We start from the raw sequence: 26,437 nt of genomic DNA on the forward strand, positions 1-26,437 counted from the left end.
TTTGTTGTAAAACAAGCCAAATATCTTTGATTTTAAATCATGGTTTTGTTTTAGTATAAAATCTGAACTGACAGAAAAAAAATTGATTACTTCCTTAAAAAATCCCCTTATTTTTCTGCATTTCTTTGAAATTAAACTATTGGAGAAACTAACGCTGGCTTTACTGGACTTCAAGGGGTATTTTCAGGTGTTTCTGTTGTCTTATACACAGCTGTCTACTTAACGGGTCTCCAAATGTCTTCTTCAGTCGCCTTCAGCACCTTTGGAGTACCACTGCACCACTGTGCCATTTTTAGGAGCTGAATGATTAAAGAATGAGAAGCTTTTACTCTGCAGTGCCATTTCCAGTCCAGGATTTGAAGCTCAATTTATTTACATCAATTTTTAAAAAGTGTAAAGAGAAAGCGAGGGACGCTGAAGTTACCGTGTGGTGGCCAGATAAGCAGTAGAGGCTGTCACTGCAGACGAATGAGATGTTAGTCCCATTGAAACTCTGATGATAAATGGAGTGCTTATCTTTTACCTGAGGTGGCCACAAAGTATCTGCTCATCTTTTCATCTCTAAATCTCCTCGGTATCCAGTCTCCCGGCTCTCCTCGGGACACGGCCTATTTGGTTTGTCGGCAGAGGCGCCCATACAGTGCAGTGGCCATTTTTCATGTCTTTCCTGCATTGTTCAGACTCAGAGAGTAGACTAATTATTCATTTAAAGGCCTACTTCTTCCCCCTTCCCTCTAATTAGATGGTTAGTCACTGTCCCAAGGCCCCAAGCAGGGACATTGATCTGCTCTGTCTCCATCTTGTTGTAAGTCTCCACCCCACACACACAAACAAAGAGAAATCACTTGGCCAGAGTACGACTTCTAAAAGCTGTACCTGTGTAACATAAAGGCTCTTATGCAAATAAAGAAATATGGTCGGGTACATCCATATGTTAGAGATGTTACATTTTCTCATCCTGCACAATAGCAAATTCACTTTAAATTGCCAACTTGTTCCATTTAGAGGCTGGAGAATTTATGATACCCATAGAAAAACAAAGCAACTGAAAGACAACAGCAACTCCCATTTCTTGACAAACAATGCTAAGTTTAAAAAAACTCCTGGGGGAGCTTTGTGGGTATATTTTTCCATTTTTCCTTATGTCCTTGCGGACCGTGTTGCAGTCTACTACAGTAATCACAGGCTTGATGAAATGAAGCAGCTGTATTTGTTTACATATTGAATATACTATAACACAAAGGCAGTAATAAACAAGGCCAGAGCACAACTAAAAAAATTAGACAATGCTGGGAATAAAGGCAGAGGAGCAACAATCAAGGATGTGTGTGCATCACCTTTAGATGTTTAGCCTGATTTTAGTGGATTAATAAGATGCTGGAAGACTTTTCTAGAATTTTGAAAAACTTGTTATTTATTATTGCAATAATCATTTAAGCACTTGAGAAATGAGCTTTTAAAATCCTGCATAAACTCCTACAGCCTCACTTGTTTAACTGCCACTTTCTATTACGGAGGCACTAATGACTTTTGGATTGGATGTTAATGAGGCAGTGACGCAACTAAAACAATCATGTTTTTGTTTTTTTTGTTTTTTTTTAAACCATATCTTCTACATCGTCAGTTTTTATTCTCTTTTCAGCTTAAACTTGGACAAAAACCAACAGAGGTTCTGTTACTTCACAGATTTCTATAATAAGACTTTTGAATTAATGTGATTTGCTAAGCAAAGCTGCAGTAATATAAAGCAGGTGAACCAACACAGAGAAAAGTTGTCTTCAGCTTTGCCTCATCATGCCTGCATTTATTTTCATTAGAGGTTATCTCTCTGGCAGCCATAGCGATTGCAAAATCTTCAGGTGTTGCACTTCTCTGAAGACTGCGCCGCTTCTCTGTTTTTCAAAAGAACAGAAACTGCTCAGGGCCTTTTCTCTATGTTAGAAGAACCACTCTGTTGTGGTTTGTTGTGAAATATTATAGCATCTTAATAATTGTTAATCAATCGAGCAACTCTCATTCTGTTAGAAGCAAATATTTTATAAATCTGCTATAAATATACCTACTTTGCACAATTATTATGAAGAGCATAAAGGAGTTTAAAATGTACTCTAATTTATACTAACAAATTATGTTCTTTTTCAAGTTATTTTAATGAAATAAATAACACATTTATGAAGTCAATCAATGCTTGCCTTGTAAACCACATAAATGTAATAAACGGCCATCAGATCTCTCCTGAAACTCTACCTTTTGTTTAACTTGTCTCAGAAAGTTCAATTTCAAAGGTAAAAAGTTTGTCAAACATTAAATATATTTAAAAAAATGTTTACAGATAGTTCAAAATACAAATTTTCTCTTAAATATAAACTTGTTTTTTATTTGTATACTAAATCACATCATTTATATGTATGGAATGAAAAAAAAATGTCTAATCATAGTCAAGGATACGAATCCAACTTCTTTATCTACATCTTGAATGAAACGATTGTTAGATTTTAAAGTATGAGGAAATGTTTCATTATTAGTTGTTGAACAGATTTATGTCATTTTGGAAAAATAAACTGTAGAGACATTGAAATGAAATCTAACCGATTAGACGTGCAAAAGCAGCAAAGTGAAGTTTTAGATTGATTTAAGAGAGAAGAAAAGAAAAGTCTGGAAAATGTTTGTTTTTTTGTGAGTGTAATTACGTATTGTGCAAACCTCATGCCTTTACCCCCCACACATAAACCCCTCCGGAGAGAGATCTTGTTTGAGGCCTGTATGGGCGCTGTCAATCAGCCGCCTTAGACTGACCTTTCATATTCCCACGCCCAGGAATGTGAAGGCAGAAACTCACTCACAAGTCTGTGATTCCTCAATGAGGAATCTAAAGAGGAAGAAACAAAATCACCAGTTGGGATTCATGTCTATGTCCTGCATAGACATGAATCCCAACAATTTTCTTCTTAAAAATATAACATAAAAAACTTTTTTTTACTTGCTTATTGTCCAATTGAAGAAGTTATTGCAAAGTTCGATGGTTAACCAGTTCAGTGTTCCAATTAGCTGACACTCACTTAACATGCATTAAAACACCCCCCTGCCCACGCTTATTTTTATCAGTTTTGAATATTAGATCCAAAAAACAATAAAACAATAACTTGTTTGAATAGCTCATATGATTATCCCTACTAAAGTTAACATATGATTCATAAATTTCTATCTAACTAAAATTAATCAGCATTTCTCTATATTTTAATGGCTTTGGACTTAATTCTTAATGGCTGTAGACTGACACCACTAAACTGGATGAAGTATGTTGCCTCTAGAGGCAGATTGTCTTTGTAATACATTTTTAGATTCCTCTGAGGCATTACCCCGAAAATCTATTGAAAAGACCAAAAATAAATCTTAGAAGAGTTTTAAACCTTTAATATTTTTAGAAAATTACATACAAAAGGGGATTTTTAGCTTTTCCAAAAATATCTGAAGTTTTGTGCATTGTTCTTGTTTTTATGGGGTGAATGTATCACCAAAAACTATTTTTTATTACAATTTAATTCCTATTTAAAACTTGGGTCTAATTTTTCCCTATTCAAGTAAATATTAGAGATCATGCCATTATTTGTTTCAGTTATGTTAAGTGGAAAAACCGTGCCTCTAAACAACATTACAGCCTTTCTTTTAAGACTTGCTGACATTTTGGGTTTTATTTTAACTCAAGAATGCAGCTTATTGATTTATTGTATTCAGTAAAGTACAACAAAGAGGATTCAAAGTATTCAATTTGCTTGAAATAAAGAAAAATAAGGATGTTTAAAATGACTCACTGAGAGTCTTTGTTGTCGTTTTGCCTGGAACAAATAGTGATCTTTTACTGGATCTCTAAAGCAATTCATCGACCTCATATCTGACCTCATGTCCCCTGCCTTGTCTCAGCTAGAACACTGTGTTAATACGAAAAGGCAAATCTAAGTCTATTTAAAATAATTAGAGAGAGACGACCTTTAAGTGTTTCTTTGGGGTTTTCTGTTTTTGCTTTAAGTCTCCAGGTGTCGTAGGAATTTCAGATTTTGTTCCCATAATAACACGTTTGTCGCCTCGGCTCATCTACCTGCTTGCATGAACTCGCTGCCAAAGCCGGCTGCATACGTTTGATGTTCTCCAGCCCATGCTCCTGTGTTTTGTACCTCTCTCTGCCTCTCTGGTGCATTCTGGGATGCTCTTCCTCTGTTCCCTGGCAGAGCAACACATGAGCTGCTGTTAGGCTTACTGTGTTGCTTTGTAGGAAGGTAAACAAAGCAAGCTGTGAGACAGAGGGTTCAGCAGAGTTGCTTCCTGCTGTGATCTCCAAAGTTTTTCATTGGTCTGGATTGGAGCACCTCGTGTTTCCTCCATTTCTCCCCTCTGGCTCATTAACGCCTAAATTCCTCCAGCAGCTTTGAAGTGTGTTAAGCTATTTTTCCCCCCCTTCTATGTAGATATTTGTGCTCGCTGAGTCTGCAGCGCAGATGTTTGTGATAGTTGTTTTCTTCTGGAGTTTTTCAGGCCTCAAAATCCAGGGCACTTTTGGGGATAATCACATATCAATATGCAAAACCTCTTCTCTGTCTTAAGATCTGAAAAAGATCCAAAGCTGCTCTACTGTGATACAATCCTACCTGCTGCTTAACAGCTAGAAGTGAGACTAGAAGAGGACAAAGGACGATAAATCGACTGCAGTCGGAAATCTTCCAGTCAAAGCAAAGTGAAAGAAAGACCATTTCTGCCTTTAATCTGAGCTGCTGAGCACTGCAGAAGCCAGTTTTCCTCCTTTGCATTTCATAAAGCATCATTGAAGTGCTACCTGCTCTGCTTAGAGGGAGGTTGCTAGTTTCCAACCAGGTGTTTATCTCTCCTCTCTTCTCTTCTGCCAGGTTGCACTCTCCTCAGGGGTCATTCTGGTGCATATCTGAGTAGAAGATATTAAAGAAACTGCTTCCCCAGCTGTCTCTCTGCCCTCTATATGAAAACGCTGAGAACCTGAAACATTCTCATTATTGCCACGTTTAACCTGTCACATAATTCAGCTCCTAACTTTGCGAGCGTGTTACTCTGAGTCCTGGTAAATGACCCAGACAACCATATTTATTTCCTCTGAAGCCGTGGCTTGGCTGAGGCTGACAAAAAAAGAATACTGTCCATGATTTATTGCTTGTGCCACAGAGTTAGACGACTGTCTTCAGCTGCTGAGTCATTTGTTAAACACAGCATGGTGGAAGACCAAATAACGGTCACTCTACGGTCAACAGCAAAGAGCGGGTCTGTTTTATGTCCTTTCTCCCTCTACCCACCAGTCTGTGGTGGAATTTAAAACATCTCACACTTTCCTTCTTAAAGCTTTTGTGCTTCATTCCTTCATAAACAGAATTTAGAGAATCCTGCTGGACATGGGCTTTCGTGGCAGCTGAAAAGCTAACTTTGGCACCAGACCCAAACTCTGCGCCCGTGTGTGTGGTCTTTATCAAGGTTACTTTAGTCCAATCCAAGATGGTTTGACTGTCAAACTTAACATATTTCTGTTTACGTATTAATAATTCTAAAATAAAACCAGGACAGCAGAGTGAAGCTGTTTCTCGCCGGTGGAAGCTGCCATCAGCAGCTCTCTTTGTCAGTTTGATGCCGCCTCCAGAGAGTCTCAGTTCTGGGACAGTGCTGGCATGCAACATCAGGGGACAAACAGCTCAGAAGCCTCTGGACTTTTCAAACTTTGGATCCAGACACTATGTTGTTATTGTACCCAAAAACAAAATATTTCTGTATTTGATATCCAACTTACATATCCCTTGATATGTAAAAGAAATATATCTTATTTGGCGAAGCGTTGTGTCTTAAAGCATGGTAGACAGTTCTGCTCATGTCCATCTCTTTTTAATGAGGTCTTCTGTGCCCTGTAGCTGGATTTACCCCCCTCTTTAGGAGGATGTTATGTTCTTATTTACTCCCATGGAAATAGCTTTCAGTTTGTGAATGTATTGATGTTTGTCATATTACTGCATTACACAATGAATCAAGGAAAGCCAATTAAAATCTAAAAATTAAACATAGAAAATGGCCCATTAACTTTCACGTGCAACATTGCTATAGGGTTATGGTTAAACTTTCTGCAATAACTGTAGTGAAAGCCTTTTTATTTGTACATCAGAGCATTTTCATTATAAAACCAGCTACAAACATACAAAACAATCTTATAAATATTGTGTTTTAGAGAGAATATTACTGTGTTCTAATAGAAATTAACCTGACTGCTGAACTTTAAGATCTTCTTTAGCTTATTCCTGGTCATTTGCCTAATGTCATTTTTTACCCTTCCACTGTTTCTCTACAGTGCCCGGGAATTTAGGCTGCTACAAAGACACAGGTCATCCACCGACTCTTCCTGGGGCCCACGAAATCTCCAACAAACTCACAATTCAGACCTGCATCAACTTCTGTCGCAGCCAGAAATACACGGTAAGATTAACGCTGAAATCATGTTATGTTAGATAAATTGAAAGGACAAATACAGTATATTGAATAATCCTTTTTCCTAATACATGAGTAAACAACATATCGTCCATATTTTACTTTAGTCGGTTTTGTTTTCATGTATATCATGGTCAGTTTTATTGTCATTTGAATGCCCTTCTTATTCAGCTATCAAACATCCTGCTTTAAACCAGTCCGAAGATGACAAATCCTCCCAATAATGAGACCCGACAGCTGGAAATGAATGGCTGTCAGCCCACTGGGCACATCCTCTCTAATGCTTTTTTCATTTTTCCATCACAGCCATTGTTGCCACCACAGATTGTGCCAGGTGTTGATTTTCTGTCCCAGCAGATCCACCTCCACCAGTCCACAATGACAGACACTGACGGGTCCTTCTCATCACATAGTTGAGCACATTTAAGGAAAGAGTAAAGAATTAATGTTGACTGAATAGCTTTTGGATTTTTCTTTTTTTTTATAAAGCATTGAGGCCTTATGAAACACGAATACTTGAAAATCTGGATCCCATGGGACTTTTTGACAAAATTGAAACATGGGTTAGAAGTCTGCCTCTCTGTGGCTCCACACATTTTCGTGTCACTGTTGATGCAACAAAAAGGACATTACTTTACAGCTCGTGAGGAGAGCAGAGGCTGAGTGAATTCTTGCTCCATGACATAAAAAATGGAGAGCGGGAAATGTTGCTTCTACCTTCTATTCATTAAAAGCATTTCAGACGAGAAACTGGAACAATGGTGTCCTTTTTAAATGAAAGACAATGATTCTTTTGAGCACTGGCGTCCAGTGAGAGGACATTATGGGTGATTTTTTGTTACGTTTTTTCACTTTCCTCTTCCAGCTCTTTGAGGACTTAATCGTCAAGTCCTATTTGTATTATAAAATATGCTATTTATGGCATTTACTTTCTTATAAGACATACATCATGTCTTGCAAAACGTACATTTCCACTTTTGTCACCATACAACTAAACATTAAGGTATTCTATTTTTTGATCTGTTAATATCTGGAAAAAAGGAATTATATATCAACTTCCTCCTACAGATCATTAGCATGTCCTGCTTTGTATATGAATAGTTTGGCTGCAAGATGTTAAAGTTGCATACAATGGGGATTCTAATTGGTAAACTAGGATTGTCCCTGACAGTTTGTCATTACCACTCCAAATGTTCCTCATCCTCTTTCCAACACATTTGACTTTTGGCATCTTTGACGCTGTAATGTGTTTCATGTGTGAAAGATAACTGCATCTAGACTCCATCCAACAGGTTGACTATTCTTATTAGAATGCAAGATAAACACTTATGATACTTGCAATATCTTAGCCAAGAGATAATGCCTTCCAAAGTGTCCATAATGATGTTAATATAGTGAAGTGTGATATGTGACGGTGATATGTTTATGATATTATGGGCATCCCAAATGAAGAACATTTGTATACAGCAACTTTAAAGTCATTTATTCCTAGTTTCATATGGACCTGGGCTTTTGCAGGGATATTTCAACATATGAAGGATTCAATGAAAATCATTCTGCTCTTACTCTGGCTGTTAGTTTCACATCCTTATCGTTTTGCAGCCTCTGCCAAGTTTTATTTCATGGCTGATTGGAATTTAGCTCTATCCGTCCTTCTATCAGCTCCTATCACCTTCTCTTTAGATGCAAAAGAAAAGCATTGCCACAGGAAAATGCTTTTACCATCATGTTTCACATGGGACACAATGTGCAGATATTCCCAGACCAAGGACGTTTCCCATACTGGTCAGTCTTTAGACTGTTGTTCTAAATTAGTCAGAGCACCATCCCCAACAACAAGACCTGTGTTGGACTTAAAATTGGATGTTGTATAACTTTTTTTACTTTACTTTTGACACACTTCATAAAGGCAAGATTTATTTTTGTTTAAGCATTCTTTTTATAGGTAAAGATTTCTCTGTCATTCTATCTCCCAAAATCTTAATGCATAAAAATATGTCCTGCAAGGAAAAGCTTACTTTTAATAGTTTAAAAAACACAATTGTGATATACAGTATGATGCTGAAACACTTGAAAAACTTTGCTGCAGCATTTAGGCATTATTTTTTTCCCAAGACATGAGACAATCTTATTGTATATTTTCTCAATCAGCAAACTGAGTCCCTGAGGGGTTTTGTCTCCTTCTCTGCCATGTCTAATTGATTTTAAATGAAAATCACTAACTGGCTTCTGTTCCAAACGTTGTGTTTCGCAGCTTGCCGGCATGGAGTCAGGATATGCCTGCTTCTGTGGCAATGAAGGAGACCTGCAAGACCATGTTAAATCATCCAACATGGAGTGTAACCATGTTTGCTTCGGTGATCACACTCAGCCCTGTGGAGGAGATGGCTGGATCATCGTCTTTGACAGTAAGCGCCGAGCTTTCCGAGTCTGATTTTTCAGGGGAAAGTGTGACTAAATGTTGCTGCTTGTATTTGCAAAGACCGAGTGAGCTCTGCATACTATCATACCAAAGTGAACATTTTACACTGAGCCATGAATACTATCTAGTATAACATTTTTCTGTGAGACTTAAAAATGTCTAACAAGCCTGCTCGGTACTACATGGTCAAAATAGGTTTACATTTCCCATGCGTCACAGTTGCAAAATGTTGTAAACATTTCTTTATTTTATACATAATGTAGAGCTTTTATTGTATTTGGCTGCACTAACTGCCCTTCTACTAGTTTTAAGAGATGTTAATATATTGACCATCACACTCACAAAAATGTTTCTACACCTTTATCTGTTGTTTCACTCATATATAATCCAAAAGTGATATAGCCACCAATGTTTCGTTACAGTTTACTAAGCAATTTGATCAAACAACTTCTAGGTTGATCCTAGCTGGATACTAACACATCTGTTTTACAGAATTGGTAGAGTTGATTTAAACTGGTTGGTTCTTGAGAACAGTTTAGGTTTTCTTTGAATCAGGTCGCCTCCACCTCTGACTGCTGCCCAATGCCCTTTGCACCAGTCTGTCATACTTCCCCTCTCAGGCAGAGGACCCACTGGGGGATTGCTAAACCCTCTGGGCTTTGCCTTGCCAGGTTCCATGAGGAGCAACCCAACCACCAGGCAATGGGGAGGGGGGAGGTCCCGGCTCCACCATGCTGGGCGACGTTGTGTACCTTGGTTTTGTAGTCTTCATAACAGGTTTCTGAACCGCTGTTTGTCTGACCCATAACCCAGAGATTGTTATCCTTTGGAGACACTACCTGGGGAATGTGGGCCCCTAACAACATTGCCTTTGGGATCATCTAACCACTGAAACCCCTCCAACAGGATATGGTCCATTCACACCAATTGTGAACCCATGGCAAGGGCTCTGCATTTACATAGTGTCCTTATGCAAACCATGCTGGCAAGAGTGGTGAAGCGGCCAGCGATACAGATGAGCTGAAGTTGAAAAATCTGAGCTTTACTGTAAAGTCATTTCGGGGCAACCAATCATGGCCTGGTTGTGGTTTTGAACTAGGTTGAAGAAGTAAAACAAAACAAAAACTTTTGAGTCAAAATGAAATGAAATATTGCTGACAAAATATGAAATAGGGAATGATCTTAAGACATTTTTAGGCTGCTTTAAAAAAAATCCTTATCCCTAGAAGGACTGTTACTCATCCTTCCTTACCCCCAGCAGACACCAGTCAGTTGCTGCCGCCTCTGCCTGACGGGCTTCTCTGATGTACCGCAGTCCTCTTTCGATCCACTGCCATTGATCATTCATCATTCCTCACCTTAGCTCTAGTGCAGACCCTGGCCATCCACTGCCTTTCCCTGGCACTGGTGGTTTCTGCCCAACTATACACAAGGAAGTACTGTGACATCTGACGGTCATCCAGATAAAGACCTTGGAGTCGGTGGTGGTTCTCCCCTAACTCTTTCTGTCTCTGGAGAATTGGGTGGACCTATAGACAAAGATACCGATGGCATTGTTTGGCTTACCACAGCCAAACAAGCTCTGTGACTCTATCAATACAGTTCCTGTCCACCATGTTGAGCTAAAAAAAACTGTAGCTCAAGCTCCTCCTATAACTTTGCTTGTTGTGAGCACAGTGAACTCCTCACAGTGCCTTCCTTTCATGAGGCAGTGACAATTTGAGTAAATCTATTTGTCACTGATTGTCCTTAAAACGTTATTCATCTTATTGTCTTTAATGATTGCTATAAGACAAATCGTCTCAATTCTGGAAAGAGAAAACATGATCACATGTGAGATATATTGTTACAAACACTGTCACAATACAGTTTAAATACACTGTAGAAACTTCAGAACATTTACTTAAATATTTAAGTTATTTCATGAAGATATTTTATTTTGACCAGTTGTTATTTGGGGAAAATCCACAGGATGTTTAAACCTATTTATTTTAATCATTTTGGATCAACTTAAAATTACAGTTGTTTGATTTTTTCCTTCCTAAAAAAAAGGAAAATCAAAAAAGTAATTCAAAGCTTGCCATTTTTAGGGAATTCATGCCCATATGGATCTTTTTTCTGCAGCTTTAGATACCAGGTGATGTAACGTTGATTTCTCCAACAGCATGAGCAAATGTATGTAATAATAAAAGGTGTTTTATCAGCATTAAAACTTAAACATTAACCATTTAGGTTATTCACCTGGCCTTGATAAAAAACTTGGACATCACATTTAGTGTTTCATCTAATCCCATGTTGTGTTTGTTGCATCCTTAGTATCACTAGGTACATCTGTAATTAATTCATATATATATTTTTTCTTCTTGCCTTTAGTTCGAGTTGGTGCCTGTGGTGGGAACTACACGTCCCCGACCGGGGTGGTTTACTCCCCCGACTTCCCTGACAAATACGCAGCCAGCCGCGTTTGCTACTGGACCATCCAGGTCCCTGGTTCCTACGCAATCCTCTTCAATTTCACCTTCTTTGACATCTCTGACCAGACCGACATGGTGGAGCTTCTGGACGGCTACACCAGGGAGGTGGTTGCCCGCTTTGACTGGCGCAGTCCGCCGCGGGAGTTGGTGAACATCACAGGAGACTTTGTTATTCTGTACTTCTTCTCAGATCGCACCAATCAGGCCCATGGATTTGCTCTTTTGTACCAAGGTAAGATGCTGAACTGACTGTATCTGACAAGCTTAATAGCCCTTTGCCCTGCAGTGTGAGTTTGGTGCTCTTGGTATACCTGGTGAGGTACAAAGCCTTGAAAATTCAGTCATAATTCTTAAACATTTTGACGTTTTCTCAAGTAAGAGCCCTAAAGTTTATTTTATTGACTTTTTTAAACAACATAATCAAAACCAAATTTTATGGTTGAGAAGTTAAAATAAAACAGATGGTTTTTAGAAAAGCCCAATTATTCGGACAGGTGATGTGCAATGCGACGAGCTGCCTTCAGAAGTCAACCTATGTGTAATTTATTGTCAGCATATACGTTCTGTGATGTCCTTAGAGGTTTGTTTTAGAACATTTCTAAATTACCAACATAATGATAACCAGTAGCATGGTGGGGGTGAAGTTGTGAAAAAGTTCAAAGATGAGTTATTGTGAAGAAAGGTAGCTTACTCTTTAAACATTTTTAAAGGGTGTTTAGTCTTAGCCTGGCAAGACAAGTTGAATTACACCATGTGTAATTCAAACGCTTGTCAGTCTAGGCAGACTCTGTGTTCTAAAACTTACTGGACCAATCGCAGCACAGAAGGCGGGGGTTTGGTCTTAGCACCAGAATTACCCATAATGCAGCAACAGTTTTCTTAGACTTAGACGAAATTTTGTTTTGTACAGCACTCATTATATTTCAATTTCTTAAAGTGCAGCAGAGATCAAATGTAAGCAATGCCAGACAAACCAAACATGGTGCAAAAAAAAAAAAAACGCATTGATATGGTCAGTTTAAAGACTGTGACATTTTTTAAGTTACCACAGTGGTGTTGATAGAGACTGCAATGGGGTAATGTTTTATTAAATCCTTTCATTGTGTCCTGAAGGAGCTGGATATATCTTTAAACCTTAAACAATTGGTTGCATTAAATGCTTTTCTTTTAAAAAAGAAGTTAGTCCTGCCCTGGTCCCGCCTTTGACATCTGGCTCTACTTGCTCCTTTTCAAACTGATACGCTGTGTTTACAGCATTGGCTTAATAGGCTATAGTCCATCATATTGTGCAAGGATTCTAGGACTATGATATATCTGTGAATCGATTTAGACTTAATTGCCTTTTTTGAGGGAAGAATCATAGTTTGCTAGAAGCCATATATAATCGAAACAGCAAACAAGAGAAAGAAAAGTGGTCAGTTCAAATTAGCATTAAATGTTTGGGTCAAGATGCAAAACACTGGGTAAATATTACATCCCTCTGAGACCATCCCAAGAGGGAAATGTTTTTTTGTTTCACGAGGGAAGGAGAGACAAGATTTATATGCAAGGCATATTTTAGAATGGCCTTGTCAAAGTTCAGACCTAAATCCAATTATTTAAAAAATGAATATGTGTTGAAAGTCAGCGCTCTCAAATTGGGATGAAACATTTAAATGGATTAATCATGATTAATCAGTTAATGAAATAACGGCCAGCTAATTCAGTAATCGATTGAATATAGACTCTAAAATATTTAGCTGGCAGAGCAACCCACTTAGAGCAGTAGTTATACAACGATTGTAAAATAATATGTAAATGTTTTGCATTTAAGAACTCTTCAAGAGGAAAAGATTTGGTTTTACCTGGTTTAATTTAGTATAAAGTCTTCTTTAAGGAACCTTTTGCAATCCCATTATTAATCCGTTAATTGAAAAAATTATTAACAGATTAACTGATTTGCAAAATAATAATTAGTTGCAGCCCTACTCTCGAATGCTGTTCATCCAACCTGACTCTGTTAGAGCTGATCTATTCGCTGACAGGAACTGAGAAACTATTCAATTCGCAGTATATAGACTTTATCTATAAGAATGATTAAACTTATTATTTTATCTTTCCAGTTGGGCAGTTATGTCCCACCTTGTGCTGATCTAACAAAAATTGCAACAATTTTTGTTCGTCATTATAATGTGACACAAGGTTAAAATGTTCAGCAAGACAATGCAGATCTCAGGCCTTTTCTCTTTTCACAGCTGCAGATGATTCACCATATCTAGATTAATCTGTTTTTATTTTTTAATCCAGCCCAGCAGGCTGTGCTACTTTCCCAGAGTTTGCTCACTGCTGGACTCCAAGGAAGTATGTTGGACATATATGTTCAAAAAGCAGTATGCCTTGTTATAGTCCCATCTTAGCGTGGACCACAGCTGTGAGAGCTAGGATGAATTTAAAGCCGTTAGTTTTATCCCAGACTGCTCTGCTGTGTTTTATGAAGTGTTCTCTCTTTAAAATCCATGAGACTCATTTAATAAGTTACTTTTTTTTTTTAAGAATGAGTAAATAGCACAAAGATATAACTCAGTGTAGGTGACATACAATATCAGAGGGACACACACAGAGAGGGTGTCCCTCCCTGCTCCTCCATCTTTGTCACTATTTATATTCCTGTCATTTTTCCGGCTCAGTGGAGTTACACTAAAACAATATTGAAGGTCAGAATCTCCTGACTTCTTCAGAAAAGTGTTTTTTGTTTTGTGTGAGGCTTTTTGTAGCAAAGAAATTGAGACACAATACCAAGAAAAGGTCACCACACAGAATCAAAGTTTTTTTTTTTGGTTTAAGACAGAAAATAAGACCCTTTACATCAACACTGTAGCTGCACAGAACATGGAGCCAAGCCGAGAGAGAAGAAAGATTACCGAGTGTGATTATCGCCACTAAATCCTTTCAGTATCTCCATGGTGGCAGGCTGGGAGGTAATTTCAGGGTAAACGCTCTCAGATGAGGATGGTGGTGTTTCAGCTGTGACTGGGTTTGAAGCATGCCATTTGGCCTTCAAATGGGAAACATGTGGGACGTTCCGGGAACATCACAGACAGGTTGAGCGATTATGCGAAAAGTAGGAAAAATATCCCACGCTGCTTTCTGATCCGACCACCATTCACGACAGACAGAGGGGCCTGGATGGAGCAGTCTTTAATTGTGGTTCTGGGTCTTTGATTAAGACAATTCAGTAGACTGTTGCCCTCAGACTAACTTATGTTAAGAAAAAAAAACTTCAACAAATAACCAGTCTCGTCTACATTTCTGTTTTTAAAAGACACTGGATAGGCTAAACAGCCTCACCGCATGCAGTTCTGCTGTAGAGTCTGCTAACAAGCTAACAGTTGAGTCATTTGTTGAAGGAGAGATGCTATAGAACTGGATGCACTACAGCCTTCAAGCGCTAAGATTAAATACTGCAGAAGGTCAATTCCTTTTTGAAGGATGAGCTTATTCCAATAAGAATTTATGATAATTGTAATTATATTTCTAAAAAAAAAAAAAAAAAGCAAAACAGATCAATGGCTTTAGAAATAGCTTCATGCTCTGAACAACATGTTCATTTTCACTCCCATGTCTTTGTAGCCCTCAGACGGCAGGACACCAGAACCACAGTTCCTAGAGGTTCTGATGAAAGCGAAGACTCCTCCAGCACGTTGGGACCGCAGCTGTCCAGCGGCGTCACTGAGCGCTCCAACAGCACAACGAACGGGCGCACCTCGCACATCCTCTACGTGATCACGTCCAGCCCCGGCAAACCCGAGCACAACATGCCAGGTCAGTGGGCTGGACGCGACGAGACCACCGGCCACACCGCTAGTATGTTAACATCCCTGACACTCTCATCTAAGCATGAACCCGTAACTCGGAAAGTATTTTTGGCTACCTCTTTCTTCTGAAATACTTCTATATGTTCAGACCTATTATGGCTCCATATCTGAGTGAAGCGCAATAAGAGCTTTAACTACCTGACAGTCACTCAGTAGCATTCCCTGATGATCACAACCAGACACTTCGTCAGAGCAATGCATAGTGAGCAGAAAGCATTCCTCTCCCAGAGCCCCACATGCTTTGGCTCATCCAACTATCTTTTGTTTTCCTCAGCCAGAGGAGAACAGATGTGCGCTGATAATGTGTCACCATTTCTTGACAATTTGCTGGCTGAACACTGCAAACAGGTGTGCCAGCAGTGCTTGAATAGTTCTTCTCCTGCTAATCTTTCCAGGGTTTGTTTTCGTTACTGTGACAGGATGTTTGATGTCTTCTTACTGATTCGCTCCCTCTCTTTGCAGTGTGGACCATCTACGCTCTGGCCGCTCTCCTCATTCTGATGGTGGTGGCCATGGTGGCCAAGCTGCTGCTCCACGTCACAGTCAAGTAAGTTAGAGGATATTAGAAGCGAAAGCCACCAAGCGACAAATGTTAAACCTTTTCATCTGTGCACAGCTTTCCTGACGTGACATTTGCAGATTTTCAATCTTAGAGTGTAAAAAGTTAAAGGAGTTTCAAAAAAGAAAGAAAACATCCTGTGGGATCATTTCTCATAAGTAGTTTCCTTTTACTCTTTTAATGTCAAGATCCTACAGACAGGAAAATTCTGAAGCAGCAGCAGCACAATGTTTAGGAAAAAATCTAATCTTTTAAACATTAGGAACTCTCTAAGCATACAGCACTTCAGAAAAAAAACACATACTGAACAGAAAATTTAACTATTTCAGATAAATCACCCCTTGGAGGAGCCAAAAAAACATGTGTTTAAATAAAAGTGTAAATTATAGAGAAAGGAACAGGATGTCTCCATGGAATAACCCCAATCTGCCTCGGCCTTTTATAAACAACAAGAGTTTAGTAGCTCATAGTAACAGTATAATTAGTAACCCACAACGCTGTGCATTCTGGATCAGATCGGTGTATGTGAACAGCTCCAAATGCAGGTGTAAACACACTTAAATCCCTCCCTAAAAGCAAATTGAAAAAGTGGTCTGACTCACCGTTCTGTCCTCGTTCTCAAATCATGATTAATGACCTCTCAGTTGTATTATGTTTCACGATAAAAACTATTTGTTATTCCTCCTGATTTAGTTTGGTTAAAAAAAAAAGATAATCTATCATAGGTAGCACTAATATTAGGGGTTTGATAAGTGAAACATTGCTCACTGTGCAGGGTGACATTCTGTCAGGTTGTAGCTGGACTACTTAGATAAAATGTTGAACCCTTATGATTTTTCTATTGCCAATTTGCCCTTCATTCATTTTTTAATAGAAGAGCATATTCAGTATATAAGGCAGCCCATAACGCTCAGAATTATATGATTTTTCCTACTGCCTATATCTTATTATTAATGAAGCCATTAGTTTACTCTGCTCTAACTGGTGGTATCATATGTTTCTGATAGTAAAGTTACCAAAGTGTGAGGATTAAAGATCCAGTCTGAGGGATGTAGTGACATCTAGTGACTTAAAACAGATTACAAATGGTGATTAAGAAAGCATAAAATACTATTTTAGCCGCCCTTTTTAAGACAAAGTCCTTCATTTAAAGTCTTTCTCTATTTGTACTTTTTACCTTTTAATTAAATTGCCTGCTTTCCATTAGCCTGTCACCTTGCTGTTGGTATAGCTTAATTTAAACCCTGAGGAAAGATAAACGATAATTGTATTCTACTAATTTCTTGTTTAATCTGCAAGTATGTATTTGTAGACTTTATTTTTTATTTGTTTTATTATGGATAAACATAATTAAAGACGTGGATTATATGTTTGTGAAATTTATTATTATAATTTACACTCAGACAACTGAATCCAAAGTTTAATATAATAATGATAAGTACTGGAGTTTCCTTTTTTTTTTAAATCAACTTCATATTTGTTTCATGCGGCTCTTATTTTCTCCTTCAGGACCCCGAACATCCCGACAGTCAGTGGCTCAGACAGCTGCAGCCAGAGCACAGTGGCCTCTGAGCCGTGGATCATCCTCTACCGGCCCTCCACCATCTCCCTCTTCAAGAAGAAGCTAAAGAGCCATCATGGGGATCTCAGCCCTCTGGTGGGCCACTAGTGCTGCTGCTGCTCTCCACTCTTATTTCCATCCACGAATCCTCTGTACGAGGGCTGTCAGATGACATGGCCCTCAGACAGTGAAATTCAATGAGGCGCTTGACTAATAAGCAAACGACTGAGTGATTAATGACAACTGACTCAGTGACTGCCGCCAAATGGCCTTTTGGCCAAATAAAAAGAAAAAAGATGGCAAGGCAGTCTCATTCCTCTCGGCACCAAAGAACGAGGGTCACGCAGGGGTATAAGGGACCACAGTGACAGAGAGGAGAACTATAAGGCTGCATAGAAACAGATCCGCAGCTCTGACGGACTTAAAAGGACGCTTTTAACATGCAGGAGGCCGTTTTCATCCATCGCAGCCGTCCTCTGCAATCAGCATACCTCTAAAATCCCTCCAGACTGCAGCTTCGCGGCTGAAAATCCAGAGCCGCATACAGAAAACTCGGACACTTGCAGTCAAAGCTTAACAGCTTCACAACTCATAACTGCCTCAAATGGAAGAACATTTGCTGTAACAAGCCAGAATACTTTCCCTCCAAAGAGTCGTAGATGTTTGTCTTTTTTTTTTCCATTTGCAGATGCTTCCCTTCAATTTTGTTCTTTCTCTCTTTAACGTGTCTGTAGAAAATAACTTGGGGATAGGGAACTAATGGTAATGGAGGTATCAAAGCACTTTGGGTCCAATTGTAAAGACCGGAGTGAAGAAGAGCCCCCTCGTCTTTTTTTTGCTGAAAAATTTGGGTGAGAGAAGAAATATCATTGTGAAACTTAGGGGAAGGTCTGGATTGTTGACAAACTGCCATCTAGAGATATTTAGGATGGTGTGAGCCCAGCCACTCCTCCCCCCCTCCATCCCATGTTCGCTGTGGGTAGGAGTCTATTCAGTTTGATGGTGTTTAAGTGCCTTAAGGATCTTCTCTTCCACTGCCATCACTCACAAATGATCTATGATGCAGACGCGAGGACTGAGACCATCACCATGAAAAAAAAAAACAGTCAGAACTGTTGTGTGTGTGTGTGTGGGGGTGGGGGGGTGGGGGGGGGGGGGGTGTATACCCAGAGCCATCCCTAGAGCAACTCTTCATGTAAGCCAGACAAGGCTTTGAAACGTATATTTTGTTTAATTTGTGTGCTCTTAATTGTAGTCTTGGACACTTACTGAACATATTGTTCACATTAACTTTCCTTCTTTCGATTGCGGGAAACAGGGGGTGAATATTGTTGTATATTTATGACCACTCTTTGATTTCATTGTCTCAGCGAACCATTGGAGAGGCCCATCTGTTTTTATTTGAAATGTTCTCATTAGACCAGCTACAAAAGGGGGACGTTCAGACAGCTTTCAAATGTCTTGAGAATCAACAGGCTTGAGTGTTTGGGCTTTTCACACAGATTTTAGGCCTAGAAGGTTGAGCTCAAGTAATACACCCAAAGACTGTTAGCGTTACTACCCGAGGTGGTAGAGGTGGTGTCCTCAAATCTTCCCTCGCTCAATGCACTTAATTCTGCTCATACTTATGATACAAAGCAGTACTTATCCTGGGTTGCATTTAGCTTTGGGTGAAAATGAACTAAAATGAGCTGATCTGCAACCTTAGCACTTGAAGCAAAGAGAAGAATCATGCAGGATCTAAATCAATAAAGAAATAATAAGAATCTTTGTCTCCCTAATTAGAAGTAAAAAATAAAATAAAAAAGTCACACAGTTCTATCTGCTGCTCATCATCTCAGCTGTAACTCATGTTAATTATCGCAGGACGCGAGCAGATGCCCCTGCGATGTTCAGAGCAGACCATGCGTGGAGAGGAGCAGGAGTGAAAGAGGGACGGGAAAAATTAATGCGCTTTCAAATCAAACACAAGCTAACCAAATGTGACACTCACTGTCTAACAAGGGTATATTTGTTTGGCTAGCCCGGTGAATTATGCAAACTCCTGTCTTCCATTCCGTCCTCTAGTCAGTTGGAAAATTCCACACTTTTTTTTCCAGAGTAGTCAAAAATGGCCCCCTTGAAATTGTTGTGAATGTCCTGAAGTGCTCGATGACATGAAAACAATACCAGAGGCCCTGTGGGAAACGGTCATAAGGGGCCAAAACTTTGTTTTCATCTAAATGTAAATTACAAAATATAGTGAAATGTTAATTTATACAGTAAATTATTGTTATTTTGTATGTGAATGGGATATAATCTATCTTTTGTATAAGTGAAGTATCTTTGTAGTTTTATTTAATGTGTCCTGGTTGCAAATAAACACTGTATGCATGTTTCTAAAGGATGAGTTTTGTTTTTCTTATTTTTTTTCCCCATTCTGATGTTAAAACAGGCTTTATATCATCACTAAACTCAGCATTTCAATCTCTGAGATGCATATGGGACACAAATATCAGATCAAGCAAATCCCATTCTCTCGCAATCCATTTAAGGCCTTGTGTGGAAAAAAAATAAGCCCAAACTCTGAAAATCTGTTTTTCTTTAATAGATCAAGGCTTCATCGCTTGCATGTTTGGGCATCTACTCCACCTCCTCTTATGTTTTTCTTTTTTCTCTATGAAGCTAAATGCTTATCAGATATATGCAATGGCTCGCAGATTGAGAGGATTTAGAGCACCATGTGTAACCTATTGCTTTCCCTCTGAGACGAGGTCAAGCGTGCAACCTGGATGTTTGGGAGGGAACAGCAGGAGTCCAGCTTTAAAACTTGAGCAGCAAAAAACCAAAATAAAAAAACACATGAGGATGTGAAAGAAGCCGGAATTCCTAAGATATATTTTTAATTCATAAAATGTGTCCCTTTGTTTCCTCTTATCTTTGTTCCCTTTTAAGCAACTTAGAGGGTTTTCATTTTAAAGAATATCCGTCTGATGCAAACCATTTTTTTGCAGTGCTTTATACAACTCTGGGAATTTGATCAAATTACTAGTGGAACAATTATTGGTTCTAGATCCGCTCCAATCTCTGCCATCCATCTCATTAGCTTAGAATCTTAGAGCCTTCATTCACAGAACTACTTATTGTTCTCAGGTTCGCGGTACGAAGTGAAATGGGGGGAAAGTTTCCATGTATGGTGCTCCCTTTGTTTTGAACAAACACCAAAAAGACTTGGAACTTCCTGACATGATCTCATTGGAAGCTTATCAGAAAAAGCAAGATGATTTAGAGTCAGAGGCATCTCTTTACAGACGTCTTGTTTGATTTTAAGAACTGAATTTCATATATCTGTCAGTTTGTATGTCCTTCTGTATATATTTTAAATCTGTCCTGCTGCTGCTGCCTTGGCCAAGACACTCTTGCAAAAGATGTTTTTATTCTCTCCATTTTGCTTTTCTTTGATCAAATAAATGTTTAATAGAAAACAAAAGCAAACATCACTCTAAACTACTAAAGGAAACGTTAAGAAATTAATGGAGGATTATTACAGAAAAAAGCAATTCAAATATATTTTGAATCAAGCTCATTAAATCCAATTGAAGGAAAAAAATTCTTGCTAAATGTCAAAGCAAACTTTTATTTTAATTGTTCAGACTATTCAAGAACTTTTTGTTTTGTTTTTACTTGAGAAATAAATATGGCCTGACACAGAAGTGAACTCCTTTAAGCCTCCAGCCACCAACTGGACAGGGGCCCATATTTATCTTACTGCTGCACGCTGTTGAGGATGAGGGGAAGTAAATCATCTCCAGTGCTAACTCATGTAGTGCTGTGGCAAAAAAAACCCCAAAACACATCTTTAAGGAACCAATAGTATCTATAAGATAGTTCTTACATGCCACTGGATGTTTAAACAAATAATGCAGCTTGCTTTCATTAACTTAAATCAAACATTATAGAAATTAATTAAACACAGACTGATCATTTTATGACATTATTCATTATTGGTCAGATCATGGCATAAATTTAAGGTTAATTTTGTTTCAAAATGATTTTTAATTGCATAAGTATCCAAATAACTCGCAGATATATATGCTTTACTACACCTTGTGGTTTATTGACATAAACAACCATTAAAAATACTGATTAAAAAGTTTATATTGAGAACATTGTTTATGCATTCTGTTGTGATTGGGAATTTAAACATCTATGGGTAAAAAGGAATCAAACCATAATGAGTCAGTTTCAAGCAAAGTAGAAGACCTGATCACCATTGTAAAGTGTGGTGGAGGGTCTGTAATCCTGTGGGCCTGTTTCTCTTCTAAATGAAATGTGTGCCTTGCTCCAGTGTATAAAATATTGGACAGAGCTCTGACAGAGTCTTCTATAAAATTAAATTAAATAAATGTCACTGCTGGGTCCTAGGATTATGAACAAATTATTCAAGTCATATCACTACATTATTAGGGAAATGTTTATCTGACACAAAATCTTTCTCTCATAACTGCCATCGTCTCCAGACTTAAATCCCATAAGAAACCTGTACATTTATCTAAAGAGAAGAGAAGAAATTGAAACTTGAAAAAAACTGTCTAACATTTCAAGTTATGTTTTTTTTCCCCCCCTGTCAGTTGTTATTGGATTTAGATAAATTTTTCCCTCCCAAAAGTAGATTTTCAATGCCATCCATCCATTTTAAATCGCGCTTATCCCTCCCGGGGTCACGAGGGGTGCTGGTGCCTATTTGCAGCTGTCAATGGGCGAGAGGCGGGGCACAGTTTGCCAATCTATTGCAGGGCAACGCAGAGACAAACCATTTATGCACACACTCATATCCAAGGAGAATTTTAGAGAATTAACCTAACTGTGGGGGGAAGTGTGAGAAAACCGGAGTAACCGGAGAGAACCCAAGCATGCACATGGAGAACATGCAACCTTACATAAAAGCGGTTGACTCAGGTTTGAGCTCTCAAAAATCATCGCAGCCCCCACCCCCATACAGACAGGCCAACAATTCCCTCTAACAACCACTTTTCAGAGACATGTATCGAATATTGCAGACTTAGAAAGAACCCAATGACTGCCAATTCCTAAGGGGCGGTTCAATTTGGTCTAGTTCAATTTGCATGTTTAGTCAAAACAAGGCTTTGTTTTTGGTCCACTCTATAAAGCTCTATAAAAACGGTATTCCTGACATTTTGAATTAAAAAAGCGTCCTGGATGGGAAGCGAAACGTCTTCAAACTTGGGGAAAAAAAGTCTAGTGGAATCTTTTTTTTAAACTTTTTTGGAATGACTATGACTTGGATGACTGAGAATCTTTACCAGCACATAAAAACAGCATGTAAAAAGACCTCAGGCGAGGAATTAAACCCAGAACCTTCTTGCTGCTACCCACTGCGCTTTTCACGATAAATCCTAAAGAATAAATCAGATTTCTTTTGTGTTTTTCTGTTTACATTGTATACATCATGTTTTCTTCCTTTTATATTGCATGTTTTGTTTTTTTTTTGCAAAGATTTAACTTGTAGGCTATTACATAAACCTACTGCTTAAATGCATGTCCATTATATCAGCTGCAAATATGCACAGTAATTAGTTTAAGGAAAACTGTTTTTGTTTTCATGAATATTTGCTTCTGCTTTTCCAACCACAGTAGAACCTTTGGTTCTGAGGTCATTTATTGATTGATTGATTGATTGACTTTATTGATCTTACAGTGGAGAAATGTACTCGTAACATCAGCTCAAATAGTCAAACAGAGAAGAAGAAGGTGCCAAAGGAAGAAAAAGATGCACGGGATTATACAGTATATACAGTGTGTCCACATATTTTTATAGTTGGTTTATTATACAGGGTTATTGCACAGGGTATTTATATAGATGGGTATTTATATAGCTATTGCTGTGGGTGTCAAAAATAAAGAAACAGGTTATTGTATTGGAGTCAACCTCTGGTTTAAGCATGCAGGTTTCAGACACACAGGTTTGACAAATCTGTCACATGTCCACGATAGAGCCTTGCAGATTAGTCACCACTCAAGTCATTAAATGAAAAATGTTTTGCCCTCCATTGCAAAACATCTGTAGGAGCAGCCTTTCCTCTGAAGAAAACCCCTCTGGCTCCCTCTATTGGTTGTAGAATATTTCCACTATTGCTGGCTTTACAGTTAAAGTGTTGTATCCATTTGTTACTAAAACAGCCAGATTCTTTGCAGACTTCAGCCTTTGATTTAGACATTTTAAGCGGAGCTTTCTCATCATTTTTCTTTGTCTTTGTAACATGCCAGAGCCTGGAGCTCCCCTGTGGTCAGTCCTCCCAAAGCTGGGAGAAACATTGTGCTGTAAGCAGATCCCCCTGAATCCAAGTCCACAAGTAATTTAGGGAACAATGAGACAAAAGAGGACGTGTCTGGTTACTGCAAGGATGGGAAAGTGAGAAGAAAAAGAGACAAAAGCTGCCCTTTTCTGCACTCAGAAAACCAAAGACAGGCTGATTTAGAGGAGTTCCTCTTCCCTGATGGATCAGTGAAATATCTTTGTTAAAAAAATGGTTACAGGCGGTGCAGCAACTTTGTCTCTTTTGATCTGACTCACTTTTCAATACAGTAGTATTTTACAGTAGTTTGTGAATAGCTATATGCACTTGCTTATTTAATATTTAATATTTAATTTCTATTATATTATATTCATTCTACTAAAAGAGGTTAATTAGACCAGATATCACCTTTGCCTTCAAGATAATCATTTTATTCAATCATGTCTTCTATATAAAAGGAAAACCTCCAAGTATTTCTGCCTCTACAATATTTCTATCGTCTTTATTAATACTATATCACAACAAAGTAATTTCTTTTCATATTGTTGATCACAATGTTTTTTTCCCCCATCAGTACGAAACCATTCATCAGTTTCTATGGCAACAGATGGAAAAACTTCAACAAACTTCAATCTGCATGAATGCAGGTTAGTGCTGGAAGGTTTTTGTGCATAACTAAACTTCTTAATCCCAAATAGAATTGTTTGTAAAGTAGCTATCAACACAAAAACAAAGGTAGTAGTTGAGAAATATGAGTTTTATTTGTTTTCTTTTTTTTTTAGTTTATTGTTCTGTTAAACACGTGTCTATTTCAAAGTCATAGCCATTTGAATTGGAAGGTGTACTAACCTTTATATAATATTTTTCTTACAACATACAAGAATCCTACTGTTTAGCATGACGCTACCTTCACCATGCTTTTTTATTAGTTTTATATGTCTTAAAGATTTACTTTAAATCAAAAGACATACAAATTTTACAAATAACTTTGTTCTAAGGCCATGTGTAACAATTAAACCTATCTCTAGAAGTTTATTACACTCATAGCAAACACACATTACTTTAGAATAAATTAAGCAGATTAACATTGCAATACTTGATGTTTACAATAGAAACCAAATTTTGTTAAAAAGCAAAACAAATACAGATTTTCTTTCTGAAATTAAATTAAAAACTATTTGACTTGGATCAACGTTTTGGGAGTATCAAATATTTTTTTTTTTTATTTTGGCTCTATCTAAAATTCTTCTTGTGAAAAAGGTTAAATAGATTTTTGGTGTTTTTGGTAGAATTGCTTCTTCATCCATATGACTTGGCCTTGTGGTTGAAACGTCTTCTTATGAGTAAGAACAGCATCTCTGTAACAGAGATGCTGTTACAGAGATGTATATACTCTCTTGCTCATCCAGGTTTTCAATACATATATAATATATATTTTTTTATTTTATATTTTTAGATAATGGAAAGGTAGCTAAACATTGTCATGGTGTTTATTTGTAATAAACCATCATATAATTGTGTAACTTTCAAAACAGATGGTGGCATTTAGAACCCTTACCCCAAAATAAACCAGGCTTGTAAAGGTCCATGTCTGTCTTTCTGATATTGTGCCTAATTTCTTTTATTTTTCCATGTCACAGATGATCTCAGTGGGTTCTACTGTAGGTGTTGCTTTAAAATACATCCATGGTTATGTTTCCATATATATATTGAAGTAAGTTAAACTCTCAGAAGTCTTTCAGAATGGCTTAAACATCTGATGATCAGAATTATATGTAGTCCATGTATTCTTCGAAAAGTGCAAAATGTATGTATTTTTTTAAGACAATGTCACCTATTAATTTCAGGCAGCAATTAAATTTTAGAGTTATTTTATGCTTGGACAAAAATACACCAAGGCAAAACTAATAATCTTATGTATATTCCAGCTGTGCAGATGTATTGAAAGGTAATATGCTGGCTTACATTTTAGTATATGCTGTTCTCCAAATTCAGAATGTAGAAATATTTCTCTTTTTTGTCAAACATAAAAAAAAAATCAATCAGTTTGGTCAAATTAGGAAACTTAAAAACTGCAAATTGATAGTTTTATTACGGATCACAGTTAGAAAAAAAAGTCTATGTATAAAGGCTATGTAAAATCTTGTTTAAAACAATTCATAAATTGAAAAATGTCTGATATTGAAAACGTGAAATTTCTACTTCTTTTCATTAGCTACATGGATGTGCTGTTGCCAGTTATGTTGCCTTTGTTCACTCAGTTTGCATGCACCCCTCCAGCCACCACCACCATGCAGGTATTGGATTAAATTGTGGCTGGCTATCAGTATGTTCATGCGTGGTTGTTTGTCCTGTTATGTCTGTAATAGACTGTAATAGTTTTTAATAGACTATAATAGTCTATAATAGACTTGACCAATGCAAATGGCAGTCCCCCCCAAGCAAGGAAAGTCAGTAGGCCTACAGTCAGTGAAGTGATGGATTAAGGGATTATTCTGATTGATAAAAAAAACATAATTTAACTGATAAAGTCATTAAAAAAGTACTTATACAAATAGTTGAAAACATTTAGAGGGATTATTCTTTCTAAATGCATATTCCGCCCTAAATGTCTCTGTGTACTCACTAGCAAGCTTTGGTAATGTATATTTAAAATTCTTTAACAATCTTGTTAAAATAAAGCAGCAACAAAAATCGATTTTGAAGTTTAAATTGCAGTACACTAAATGGCCACCAGAGAGCAGCAATAATCTACCTGTGCGTGTATCCGCCCCGGTTTATCTGA

The 26,437-nt window shown here is 37.8% G+C and overlaps 1 protein-coding gene across 2 annotated transcripts in view; it reads left to right on the plus strand.

The window, feature by feature from the left end:
* The window catches only part of kremen1 (kringle containing transmembrane protein 1), an 86,069-nt gene extending 67,595 nt beyond the window's left edge, over positions 1 to 18,474 (plus strand). Inside the window, exons 4-9 of one of the 2 annotated variants that reach the window (XM_038293348.1) lie at positions 6,350 to 6,474; positions 8,741 to 8,894; positions 11,282 to 11,614; positions 14,992 to 15,225; positions 15,699 to 15,783; positions 17,305 to 18,474. In XM_038293348.1, the coding sequence (XP_038149276.1) occupies positions 6,350 to 6,474; positions 8,741 to 8,894; positions 11,282 to 11,614; positions 14,992 to 15,225; positions 15,699 to 15,783; positions 17,305 to 17,464 (1,091 nt within the window). In that variant the 3' untranslated portion in view covers positions 17,465 to 18,474. The remainder of the gene's footprint in view (positions 1 to 6,349; positions 6,475 to 8,740; positions 8,895 to 11,281; positions 11,615 to 14,991; positions 15,226 to 15,698; positions 15,784 to 17,304) is intronic. The other variant, XM_038293356.1, reaches the window with a different exon arrangement.
* The last annotated feature ends 7,963 nt before the right edge of the window (positions 18,475 to 26,437 follow it).

Source organism: Cyprinodon tularosa, unplaced genomic scaffold (genome assembly GCF_016077235.1).
Source record: "Cyprinodon tularosa strain WSP-4 unplaced genomic scaffold, ASM1607723v1 ctg109, whole genome shotgun sequence".
NCBI classification, from domain to species: Eukaryota; Metazoa; Chordata; class Actinopteri; order Cyprinodontiformes; family Cyprinodontidae; genus Cyprinodon; species Cyprinodon tularosa.